Source organism: Neolamprologus brichardi, chromosome 14 (assembly GCF_056152115.1).
Source record: "Neolamprologus brichardi isolate AB-2024 chromosome 14, ASM5615211v1, whole genome shotgun sequence".
NCBI lineage: Eukaryota > Metazoa > Chordata > Actinopteri > Cichliformes > Cichlidae > Neolamprologus > Neolamprologus brichardi.
In genome coordinates, this window is record NC_142117.1 from 31,333,559 (window position 1) to 31,346,058 (window position 12,500).

Sequence of the window (12,500 nt, forward strand, 5' to 3'; positions counted from 1 at the left end):
TTCTATGTGTTACGTTCTTAATATAAGACCCTATTGTGACCATGTGAGAATATAGCAAGGTCTATTCTATATAGTTTAAATTCATAAGAAACCTGTGGATGACCCACCTTCTGCATGTTCTGCTCAGGTAGTCTTTGCCTAAACCAGACTGAGCACTACAGTCAGTGAGAATGCTTTTACCATTTTTCATGAGGTATCCTACACACAGGGAAAGGGCAGCTGTAGGTACCAGCATGGGGATAAACATGTTGTCAGGGTAGGAATATATTATAATCTTGTATAGTCAAAGAATACATGTTAAACTTTCATGGGAAGGGGAATAGTTTGAGGCATAATCAGTAGAGATCATATACCGACCTTTGTCAGTCTTACTAGAGAAATTCTCGTATTTCTGTTTTAAATGAATGTCAGACTATTTACTCTCTGCATCCAAAAAATCTGCATGTCCACAATTCAGATAGGCTCCTCTACTGGTAGGCCTTACATTCAGCAGTGCTTATCTTAAATTCTTCTTTCTGTCTTGAAATATGCTTGCACCTTAACTCAATAATCTTGTACTGTATCATATAACTTATTCCAATAAAATGGGAATCATACAATCTTTTAATTATTGTGGTGTGTGTAGAGGGAAATATTCCTGTTATCCTTTCTCTGTTTCAGTATTCACGCTGTGCTTTTCAGAATGTGTGCTGGGCAAATTTATTAGTAATTGTGTAACTTTTACTTATTACAAAAATCACGAGTTAATCATTCATCAGTGCTTCAATGACAAAAAAATATGAAAAATATGGGTTGGAGTGGGTGTGAATTTTAACATATAACCAAGTAAAAAAGTAAATAGTTTTCATGAAAGTATAGACAATAATACAAAAGAGTGAGTCTCATGTTTAATCACAATTTATTTATTTATTTTAAATAAACCTAAAAGTAACATTTAAGTCCTCCTGACTCTAAGAAGCTAAAGCTACAAGCTAAAATAGGCTTTCTAGCACCTCACTTGGAAGAAAAGTTCGAATTGACTATGCGTGACTGTTGGCTGCTGGTGGGACTTAAAGTCCAAGTGGGAAGAGGAATATCAAAGTGGGAGACAAGGTAAGCCGACAGCAACTGTAGCAAACTGGCCAATTTTTGAGTATTGGAAACATGATTTTGTTTGTTTGTTTGTTCATTTCTTTGTTTTTACGCTATTACCCAATGCTTCAAGATCTTGATCTTAACGGAGTTAGTCTCACCCCACATACAGTCAAATAACATTAACCTCTAAGAATTTATCTTTGAGGAGCAGCTGAACTTATTTTAATAATACAGCAGGTTTGAGGGTCATTAACTCCAACTAAATCTCTGCTGGACTTGGAACATGGATCAATTATGAAAGGAAAAACTCCTTAATGCCTACCAACAATAAAACCATTTCTCTTAGTCTGGTTAGGTGGGTAGGTATGAATTAATCACAGGTTTCTTGTATGAAACTATCTGTTTTGATAGTGCTGTCTTTGCCCATTTCCTACTGAAACAACTGTTTTTATGCCATCCTCTGACTGATGCTGAACGATGACTGACTGTCCTCACCACCAGATTATATTAATAAAGGCTATTGGCTTGATGGCCAGATGTCAAGCAGTCTTGCAAGTAGTGATTGCAGTAGTTTGCACGCTGAACCATTTTATGCCAAAGGATATAAAATGGACGCAGAGAAAAATTTCAGTCAGTGAAGGAACTTGACAGACCATGTTGGTCGTTTTGACAGACCGTGATACATACAGGTATCACCATTTAATCCTTCTCAAGGCGATAATAAAAAATAATCCAAACATGCCTTAAAGTCACTTAAATGCTTTACAACTATACCTTTGTTATATTTAATGTATGCAAATTTGTGACTATACAAATTTGACCCTGCTTTTCCCTCATCCATTTGCATGCAGCCTCTCACTTTCTTGCTGCATCTCCAATAGAAAACGCTGGTCCACACTCTGGTCCGTACTTTGTTTTTGTTCAATTAGAGAGAGAGGTCTCGAAAACTGACCAGTCAGGTCTTTTAACCAGTTTTTCTTCACCTCCACTTGATGCGTGTCTGATGTGAACAGGCACATGAGATGAGCACAGTAAACACATAAATGTTGAAACAGAAAAGAACAAAATTTCACACTGAGATGAAGTGAATGCTTATAAACCACGAGTCTTTTTCTGGACTTCTTCATTAAACAAATGATTTGCTGCTAGTGTTGTATAAAATAGTTGTGGTCACTAGCCTTGAGAAGTTATACCCACCGCACTAGTTGGGGGATTAGTTTATGTATGTGATCTTTAAATGCTGTCATTACTAATCCTGCAGCATCAGCAGAATACTGCAGCAAAAATACTCATGTTGTTGACTACTTGTTTCGCTAATGACATCTTCCCTCTGCCTGAACTGTAAGATCATACAAAAATATTTTACCAACTTATTATTTCTGTGAAGTTCTGTGGCAATAATCCTGCACGTCGAAATAATGTCCATCCAAAGTCTGTTTGAACGGCTTTTGGGAAAGTTTCACTTTGGATGATATACATGGCAACCATGTTAGTCACGTAGACCTGAAGTGATTTTGTCTTTTGGAGTTTACCTCTTTATATAAATGTTTAGTCTTCCTCTGTGCTCTGCTTGGGAAGGTCAGAGCAAGTTGTGATTAGTGCAGGAGTATACAAACCACATGTTTTGGATACTGAGTACAAACTGAAGAAACCTTTTCAGAAAAAACCTTCTGTTAAAAGAAAAACTGCATTCCGTAACATCATCCGACTAAAATAACTGAGTATCTGAGAAAAAATACTGACACAATACTAGAAACCTATACAAAATATCTATTGTTTTCTATGTATGTAATACCTCTCAGCATTGACGTCTTGACATTGTCTTGACATGAGTACATCACAGGATGCACCGGCAATCTTTTTTTCATACACTGATAGACTTCAGCTGTCCAGAGAAGCTGCAGTTTTACAGTTTTCTCCTTGGATCGGCACATCCCAGCTACGTTTACTGGCTCTTCCGTCTGTTCAGCATGTCACCTGGGAGGTATGAGCGTCAAATGATGTCAAATAACATGAAGCAGTAAGTGTTGACTGACTCTGTGGAGTTTTGATGTCAGCCAACATCAAGAGCAGCAGCAGCAGGAGAGAAGTGGTCGAGGAAGAGACATTGGAAAGGAGGACACAGAGCTAAACAGTGCCAGGTAGAAAATGTATGCACCAAACATGCAATTGAATCAAAGATTGACATGCTCAACACAGTGTGGTTGGCTTGTCAGCAAATCATTCCAGCTTCTGCATCTTCTTAATGAGGAAACAAGCCTTGGAGCTCGTGGCTTGTGTCATTTTCAGCCTTTACACTTTTGTCACTTCACAGAAGTTTGATGGACCGAGCTTTGTTGGGGGAAAAATATCTGTAGAAGTAGAAGAAATATTTTGCATCATAACACCCTGTAAATGTTCTGGGTTTTTTTTTTTAAAGGATAAAGTCCTCTGCTCTGCTTAATGGCAAATATTACTATTGTTATAAGCCAAGTGTCTCAATAGAAGCCCAAAAAATTCAAACCAACTCACATAAACATGCTGATTAATTACTACTTATTTTTAATCACCAGTTATAGCTCTCATAATGCATTATTCACTATTGACAAATAACCATAGAATATTTAAAAAAAAACACATTCTTTCACAATGTTTCACAGACATTATAAAATATGTTTCTTTTATTACATTTGGAAAAGGCAAAAGCTATAAAGACCGAAACGGTTCTTACTCTGGTAAAGACGCATTAAAATGATGAAAATACCTAAAGTAACAAGAAACAATCAGTTAACTCATAGGTCATCCAGACTGTTGACACAGTTTAACTTCTGTTATAGAGTGTGGAAATCCACAGGCAACAAAAACATTTTAACAGCACAAAGTGAACAGTATTTTTATGTAAATTACCTTAAACTTCTATATGATATTGTTTTAATTTTTCTGAGTAACCTTTTTCTACAGCTTGCCATGACCATTAAGGATATGTTATCTGGGGTGGGGGGTGTTTTGTGTTGTAGTTAAAACATTAACCGTTACATGTGAAGGGAGGAGACCAAAACCTAGCCTCAAGGGAGTAATAGGGTTGTGTCAGGAAGGGCAACCTGCGTGAAATGTGTCCCACATTAAACTTGGGGTTTCATCTGATTTCGCAAATTCTTGAGGAAAAAAGGAAGTAGCTGAATGTACATGTATTTATTTAATTTTATTTATTTAGTATTAAACATGTTTTTTGTTTGTTTAAAAAAAAACAGGTCTTTTAAAATTTCATATGTCTTTTTAGGGATCCAACTGTGTGTGTTCAAAGTTCATTTCCATTCTAAAATATCAAACTGATTAAAATACACAGTATTTAGAGGCATGCATTTCAGGTTCTGCTAGTTCAGCATTCATTAACTTGTGTTATGAAAAATATATGCAGTGTTGTTTCAGTCATATTGAAATGAGGTGAAATTTCAAGAAAAGAGGGGATTCTTCGGTTACATCGAGTAATACAACAATGATCTAGATCCATGTTTGAAGAACACCAGGCTCACATGAGTCTCCACAAAGGTAAGGGTCATAACAATTATCTTTGGATGTGCTTCGCACCCTGATGATGCCATGGGATTGTTGGAAGATGATGGAAATTTTCATCATAATAAAACGGCTCTTTGAATATTTGTCCTTAAAAAAAGAGAAGAATCCTAAATTGTCGGTTCTTAAGTTCAGTTTATTGTAAGTTATCTCGCTACTGTCTTTTCACAAGTCTTCTAAGTAGCACAATAGACAAAGACCAAAGGAATTATTTTGATTGAAAGCATTGAGTTGACACTCAGTAAGGATCAGATCTTGATCAAACAGCTTATGCCTGACTCCGTGCCTCATGGGGCTTCCTCTGTGGGAATAGCCTGCAGGAAACATGAAGCAGTTGTTATACTCTGCTGATGGAGTGAAACACCAGGGTAAGAGCAGACCATTATGTTGCTACCCAGTTGTAACTATCAAGTTTGTATTTTCCATACTAATAGCCATATGTTTTTTTTGTTTGTTTTCTTTTCTTTTCTTTTTTTTTTTTTTTTGGGGGGGGGGGGGTGTCTTTTCAACAATACACTTTTTTTTCTTTGTAACTGTATATATTGTACTGAAATGAAAGAAATCTTAAGGGAAATGAAACTAGACATTTTTAAAAAGGTTTTTTACGTTTGGCTAGTGCAGAATTCACATGACTTAATAGATTAATTTGATCAGCTCTTATCAGTAAACTTCATCATCTGCCAAAGGCTGATAGCTGTGTCCGGAAGGCTAACACACACTTTCTAGACAAACGTGCTGGGCCACCTGACTATTACAACTATTGGAGCTGGAACACCATAACTTGAAACTCCCAGCACACAGTGTTAGTACTGATATTCATGCCACGTGAGGTTTAAAATTGGAGTCATTGAGTCAGCAACAAGTCAACTGTTGGTGACTTTTACACACTATGCGGCTCAAACCTATGGTAACCCCATCTGAACTTTGTGGCTTAATTGCTGTGGTTCATAAATGTTTCCATTGTACAGTGAAACCACTTACAGTTGATGGTGAAATATCTGGGAAGGGCCCCTATGACAGTACCATGCTTGAGTTCCACAAACTCTTTTAAACGGCCCATTCTTTCAGAAATGTTTGTAAAGGCAGACTGCATGACTGCATGCTTGATTTTGACTATGGCAATTGGACTGATTTCAAAGATTTAAGAGATGTGACAGAAAATTTTGAACATATAGTGTATTGGTCACAGCAGCAGGGAGTTAAATTATACATTCCTGCCCCAGGTAGTTATTTGTAATTATTTAAGAAAAGGTAGACGTGGCAATGTTGGAAAAACTTACTGTACTCTCGCCCCCTTCAGTGCCTTGACCATTTAAACTTCAGTGTGGAAAAATCCTCCCTTTGGTTCCCTCCAATGGCAGTATCAAAATATGCAGTATTAAAGACAGAAATGTACACCACTGTGGAGTCTCAATTTGGCTTTTCAGTAAAATTATAAGTATTAAAACCTGGTGACTGCTGTCCAGATTAAATGTAGCTTTTTTCAGCATTCCTTTGTCTTGCCTGAAGAAACAAATCAGTTTTTTACCTAAGATTAAAACTGCTAATCTTAAATCAAGTGATGGTAGTTTAGGCTGAGTGTAGTTCAGGTATGTCCTTCATCTGAGGGCCACAAGGTGTATGCGAACAATGTTACATTTCCTACATGCTGTGACTTCAGATAAATGCTTACATTGTTAAAAAGTTGTGAATGATTTTGAATTACTTGGATATAAACTCAATTATTTATAAAATTATTTAAAAAATGTGATCTGACATCCAAACTCTTGACACAGAAGCTCTTTTTTAAAGTTATTTTTTTCCTAAACACTCTTAGTCCAGATTTGGAAAACGTAAGTGAACTCTTCACTTAGTCTGAATTATTTTGGCTCACAGCCTCCATCAGACACAGCGTGTACATTGGTAAGAAGAATTTTTGTTTCCTTACAATCTACAAAACTTAGTGTTCATCAGTGTTTCTGTGTGTTTCAGTGGCTCCCACTGCACCCATGCCCTGTAGCACAGCAGCCCCATGCCATTCATCATGTTTCACAGTTGGAATGAGGCTATGAAGTTGATGTGTGGGCTTTTTCCCCCCCCTCTAAACCTGTATCCAGAAAGCTGGAAATTCTTCTCAGCTACCTACAGAAAAATATTATTAATACCAACCATCATCTGTTATATATCATTATCTGGAAAGTGTGAATGCTGCTCTTGGTGAGATTTTTGCAGGCCACCCACTGTGCCACTTCTCCCATTTTAAGTGTCTCTTGGAGAAGTTGGCAGCACAGGTATTGAAATAATTTTTTTCAGCCTGCAATTTGAATTATTATTTAGTATGCTCAGTAAAGATATGAGAAGTACAACTGTGGTTACTAATTTACTGTTACTTTTAGTTATTAGTTTAGTCAGATTCTTTTTCAATAATTGTGATTAGGCTCAAGATCAGATCACATTTCATGAGTAATCAATGGAGATATTACAATATTCCAAATGCTTTGCATTTTTGTTGTCAATGTACATCATACAACCGACATGTGGAAACTGTGGGTGCTGCAACGTGCAGTTAATATGAAGGTGGTTAGAACTGCATTTCCTCAAGTGGCCACTTGAGGTTGGTTCAAGCAGTGAGTCAGTCCTCATAGACTTCCATGTTTAAATGGCCAACTTTAAAAAATAAGTTTACAGTAAGGTACTGGTCAGTCCTGGTAGCTAAACTACACCTACATAAAAACTGTACAGATGGCATTATTTTTATTAGTTATCTGTTTATACTTGTGTCACAGTAGCTGTGGCTAGCAGCTATGTGCCAAGCTTCATCTCTTCTCAAGTGAATCACAGAGTTCTCGACCATGTATGCTATCTGACAAATATTACTGCTTGCTGTTTAGCCAGATGGACAGCAACCTGTTTGTGCTTCAGTCTTTGTTATTGAAATTGTAGTATTTTCTGTTTGGTACTAATCAGAGTGTGTGCACGATACATGGATCCACCTTGCTAACCTCTTCTGTGACTTCTGGCTACAGATAACCTCATGAATTTATGAACATTAAGACTTTAAAACAGGGATACGGTGATATGGTTGCCACATATTGTTTAATAATATATCTAAATTTAAAAAAAGACGCGCATGTGTAGTTGTCTCCAAATGTAATTCATAGTGGTGGCATTATGAGAATCATTAAATATGTGACGAATGATTAATTGGCAATTCCTGTGAGTTACTGACGACATTCATGACATATTTAAGATTTACATCTAAAGAAGATTGTTTTAACGAGTGCACATCAGAGGTTACAGCTTAATTTTTAACACATGAATCTAAATATTTCTGTGTTTGTGTGTAATAGTTGTCCTGATATTAGGAAGTCGCAAAGAAGGGTGAGCAGCATATTGTATTCTATACAAGCATCAAGATTTGTTCTCCAGTTTCCGTGGCGCCAAGGAGAGAATGTCTGGGCAGAAACAAATAGTGATCAATCTGCAGCATTTGCTAGCCTTTTAACCTCATGTGTTCACTGATTTACTGATCAGTGATTATCGTGCATTCAAGGGGTCACAAGCATAACTTGCATGAATTTAGGTTTGCAGATGGAATTATTGAAATTCTTTCCTGTAGTTGAAAACTAAACAAAAATAGGACGTCTATTGATTTTAATCTTATTCTTAAGATATATATAGTACTGTGCAAAAGTCCAGGTCTAGTTCTCCAGGCTGGAGGTCTTTCAAAGTTTTGCTTTGGACAACCTTCTGCTTTTTTGCTCATTTTCAGTCCAGTCCTTGTACCTGACCATTTTCACAGGACTTTCTTTTTTTTTTAAATGTGTCACCTAACACTGATTCAAGAATCATTAAAGCATAAAAAAGAACTCAGTGAACGATCCAGTGTTGTGTACATATAACAGAACCAACTTGAAATTATATATTTAGAGACTGTGTTACTTGCAGTTTGTCATATTCAATGGAAATTATTCCCATTTCTGTAATTGAATCAATGGAAAATTCCAAAGGTGACGCAGTCTGACTGGCATGAAATTGTATTTTTTGCCACCAACCTTAATTCCAAAGAGCCTGTAGCCAGAAATTTGGCATGTATTGATATAATGCAATATGCTCTTAAATATTTTGAGGAAACTGGACAAGAAGAGGTAAGAAGAAGAGGCAGGCTTTAAAATCTACAGCAGATGAACAGTGTCAGAAAGTCATGTCCTTAAGAAACAGGAAAACAATCCAGGAAAGACCTGACACAAGACCTAAGAGATGCATCTGGGCCTTCAACTGATTCATGTGCTTACCAAAGACTCATATGTGGTCTTAGTTGAAGGATGGCTGTCAAGAAGCCATTTTTAAGGACGGGAAATGGGCAGAAAGGGGTGAGCTATGCCAAATTAAACAAGAACTGAACTGAAACTCAGTTTTATGAATGAATCCAAATGTAAAATCTTTATATTATATCGGGAGATGGGTGCAACAGTGAATGCCTACAGCAACCTCTAACATACTGTGGAGGCTCTGTCATGGTTTGGCATTTAATTTCAGCCAGTGATCTTGTCAGATTTAATAAAATTATGAAGGCAGAAAAATAGCATCAGATTCTGACCCACCATGCAATACCATTTTAAAAACATCTGATTGGCAAGAGCTTCACTTTTCAGCATGTCGGTTATCCCAAACACCCTGAATTCAGTGAAAACAACAAAATGTAAAGTGTGAAACAAATAGTAAACAGATAAGGGCTGCCTTAATACTCAGTACAATACTGTAACAATACTGTATCTAAACTAAATTACCTGAGGATGCATTCATACAGCAAACGTAGCATCATAAAAATGTTCCTTATTATTATGTATTGTTATACTTTAAGATAATGTAGTCACACCTAAAATAATAAATGGTAATTTAGTTAATTTTTTAAATTTTTGTTATTAAATAAATAATTCTCATGAATTATATAGATAAACATTGTAATATAACTTTTTTCTATAGTATTTTTATTTTAGAAAGATATTAATTTTGTTGCTAGTAGCAATGTATACTTCAGATATTTCATATGAACTTAAATTTCATAAAACGTGTATTCTTTTATTTTAAAATGAAAGGGGAAGATGAAACTTTGGGGATTCATCCATTTTCTTCTGCTTATCCAATTTGGGGTTGTGGGAACCTGGAGTGTATCCCAGCTGTCATAGAGTGAAAGGCAGCCCTATATTACTATGCAGAGATGATGAAAAATGTAAACCATAGCTCACACATAACATTCACAGGATTTTAGAGGAAGCATAATAGAAATGCACAAAACTGGAAGTTTACAGAAGTGTATTTTAACTTATAGTTGTTCATCCATTAAGAAGAACATCGGACCTTTTCATGTGTAATCAATACAGAAATCATGTTAATACCAAAGGCTTCACAAATATTTTCCTGCAACTGAATACAATTAAAAGTTCTATGATCTGAAAGGCAGTTCAGTGATATCCATGATACTACAGTAAGCTCTCGGTCTGTGTCATAGAGGTACAGTGTTTGTCTGTTTGGGTTGCTCTATGTTACTTATTTGACCCTATTTTGTAATTTTTTTGTTTTTCCCTATTTCTGACCTTGTGATGAGCACTGTTTACAATGCTTCACTAAGTAGACAAGTGCTGGAGTAAAAAAAACCTTTCTCAGGTCAAACTCCTGGACATATTTAATGTTTAGTCCTTTCCCTAACTATTTTGAGCTATTGTTGTGCGGCTTTTATTCAAACTGGACTTTGTTACTTTATATTTTAAAAAGACAAATAAAGTCATTCATTGAATAAAGCCTTATGACCTGACAAGCTAGAAACTATGATTCTTACAAGTGTACATACAGAAAGTACCTTATACAGATTTAAAATATCATGTCACATTGACCTTTGACCTCTCCTTCAAGGTCAATAAAGTGATCAAAAGCCCAAAGTGACAATAGTGCTGTATAGAGCTATATAAAACTGTATTTCTAACTGCCATTGTTTACGTTGACAACATATAAATATAAAGGAAAATATATTTGGGATTTTTAAATATCGTGTTACTCTGACCTCTCTTCAAGGTCAAATAAGGTCAAGCTTTTATTAGGTCAGCTTTCATAAAATGTTTTTTATCTTTATATCTGTGTTTACAGTTCTGCTGCCTTTGTTTGCACTGACAACATTTTGGGATTCTAAATCTCCCATTATAGTTTGCATCCAAATATCGTGTTACATTTGACCTCTGATCTAATTTTTACATCCAACATCATCTTTTTCAAGTTAACCCAAATTTTGTGATATATTTTAAGAAAATATTGTCTAAAGAAAAAGAATGAGCTGACGATTTAGTTAGAAATATACTGTAGTATAAAACTGTAATATAAGCTCAAGTTATTCATTTGCAATTATTCACAAATCAGTAACTATTATCCATTACTCCTACATAATAATTGTGTTGTCAAAGAAGACATCTGCCATGCAACCTTTATTTGATTTTTATTTACTGCACTATAAACTTCTTAAAGTATGTTTAAAGTAAAATGTAATACAATTCTCTTAAAAGTAAGTGAGATGATTGAACTGTTCAGTCTGGCAAAAGTGTCCTATCTGACGTTTTTGTTTATGCCGGTTCAGAGGTGTGTGTTTTAGGGTATGTAGAGACAAATGCAACTTCAAACCTCGAATACTGAAAGTGAATGAAAAACTTTATAAAAATATATATAGAGCTGCTGTCATGTATGGAAAAGGTAGGTATCCGAGGTCCTAGTGGTTCAGTTCAGTAAAAAATGACCTGAAAGTAAAACATTTGTCTAGAACCTGAACTTCTTAACTAAAACCTTTTTTAAATGCCATGCCCTTTAAAGTTCAGTTCGTTCACATTCTTAGAAGTGGTGGTCTTTTTCTTTGTAATCAGTGTCACATAACCAAGTTATTCTGTTTTCTGGTAAAGTTTTATGAGACTGATTCCTCTTAAAATGACTTGTAAATGATTGCCTAAAGGTCAACATGGCACACTTTGATGCCTTTCATATCTTTGATCATAAATCAGACTGAGATGAATTTTAGCAGATTTAAAGACATAAAAGTCATATATTACTGGTACCTGACCAAACGTTGGTGCAATTTCAAAAATTGTATCGCAAATAAACAAATACAGCGCTTAAATCTACTGTGCAATCTACTTTGCAAGGTGAAGGTGTTAGCCTCTTGTTGATCTGTGGACATCTGCCACATGCCGACCTTTTAACCTTTTGCAACAGCTTTAATGTTTATTTCAGTTTGATATTGTGTGATTAGCAGCAGAGAACTCCGTTTTCTGCGGATTAATGAAAACTTTGAGCAATGCTGTAAAATAAAATACCAATTAAAAACTTTTTTTTTTCAAATGACACCAAAAGAATACCAGTGGGTGTTATCAATGAGCAACATTATGCTATGGAATCAGAAGATGCTGAACCAGAATCAGATGTTGCTTCCTGTTAAAGGGAGTGTTTCCTTCACGCTATTACCAAGTGCTTGCTTAAAGGGAATCGTTTGATTGTTGGGTTTTCTCTCTATTATTGTAGAGTCTTTACCATATAACAGCAAGTACCTTGTGGTGACTGTTGTTGTGATTTGGCGCTATACACGTAAAATTGAATTGAATTAAAAAAAAAATCTTTAAGGTCACATCAGGAAGATTATCTTTTTCATTTACATTAATTTTAAGGATACCATTATATTTCTTTGTCTTCCAGTTACCACCAGTTCAACAGACAGAACTCATCGGAAGTTCGTCTGTCTTCCCAAGCCCTATTATGCTATCTCCTACATCCATGCCTCCAGCAGGAGTTCCTTTCATCCCCACAGAGTTTGATCCAATAAAGTTGGCAGCCGGTGAGAAATCTTCGCTAAATGCTATGGA

At 35.7% G+C, this 12,500-nt stretch overlaps 1 protein-coding gene across 2 annotated transcripts in view; it reads left to right on the forward strand.

The window, feature by feature from the left end:
* Positions 1-12,500, forward strand: part of LOC102790582 (SR-related and CTD-associated factor 4-like) — a 30,103-nt gene that overhangs the window by 16,413 nt on the left and 1,190 nt on the right. For both annotated transcript variants that reach the window (XM_006796589.3, XM_006796590.3), the window contains exon 17: positions 12,334-12,472. In XM_006796589.3, the coding sequence (XP_006796652.2) occupies positions 12,334-12,472 (139 nt within the window). The remainder of the gene's footprint in view (positions 1-12,333; positions 12,473-12,500) is intronic.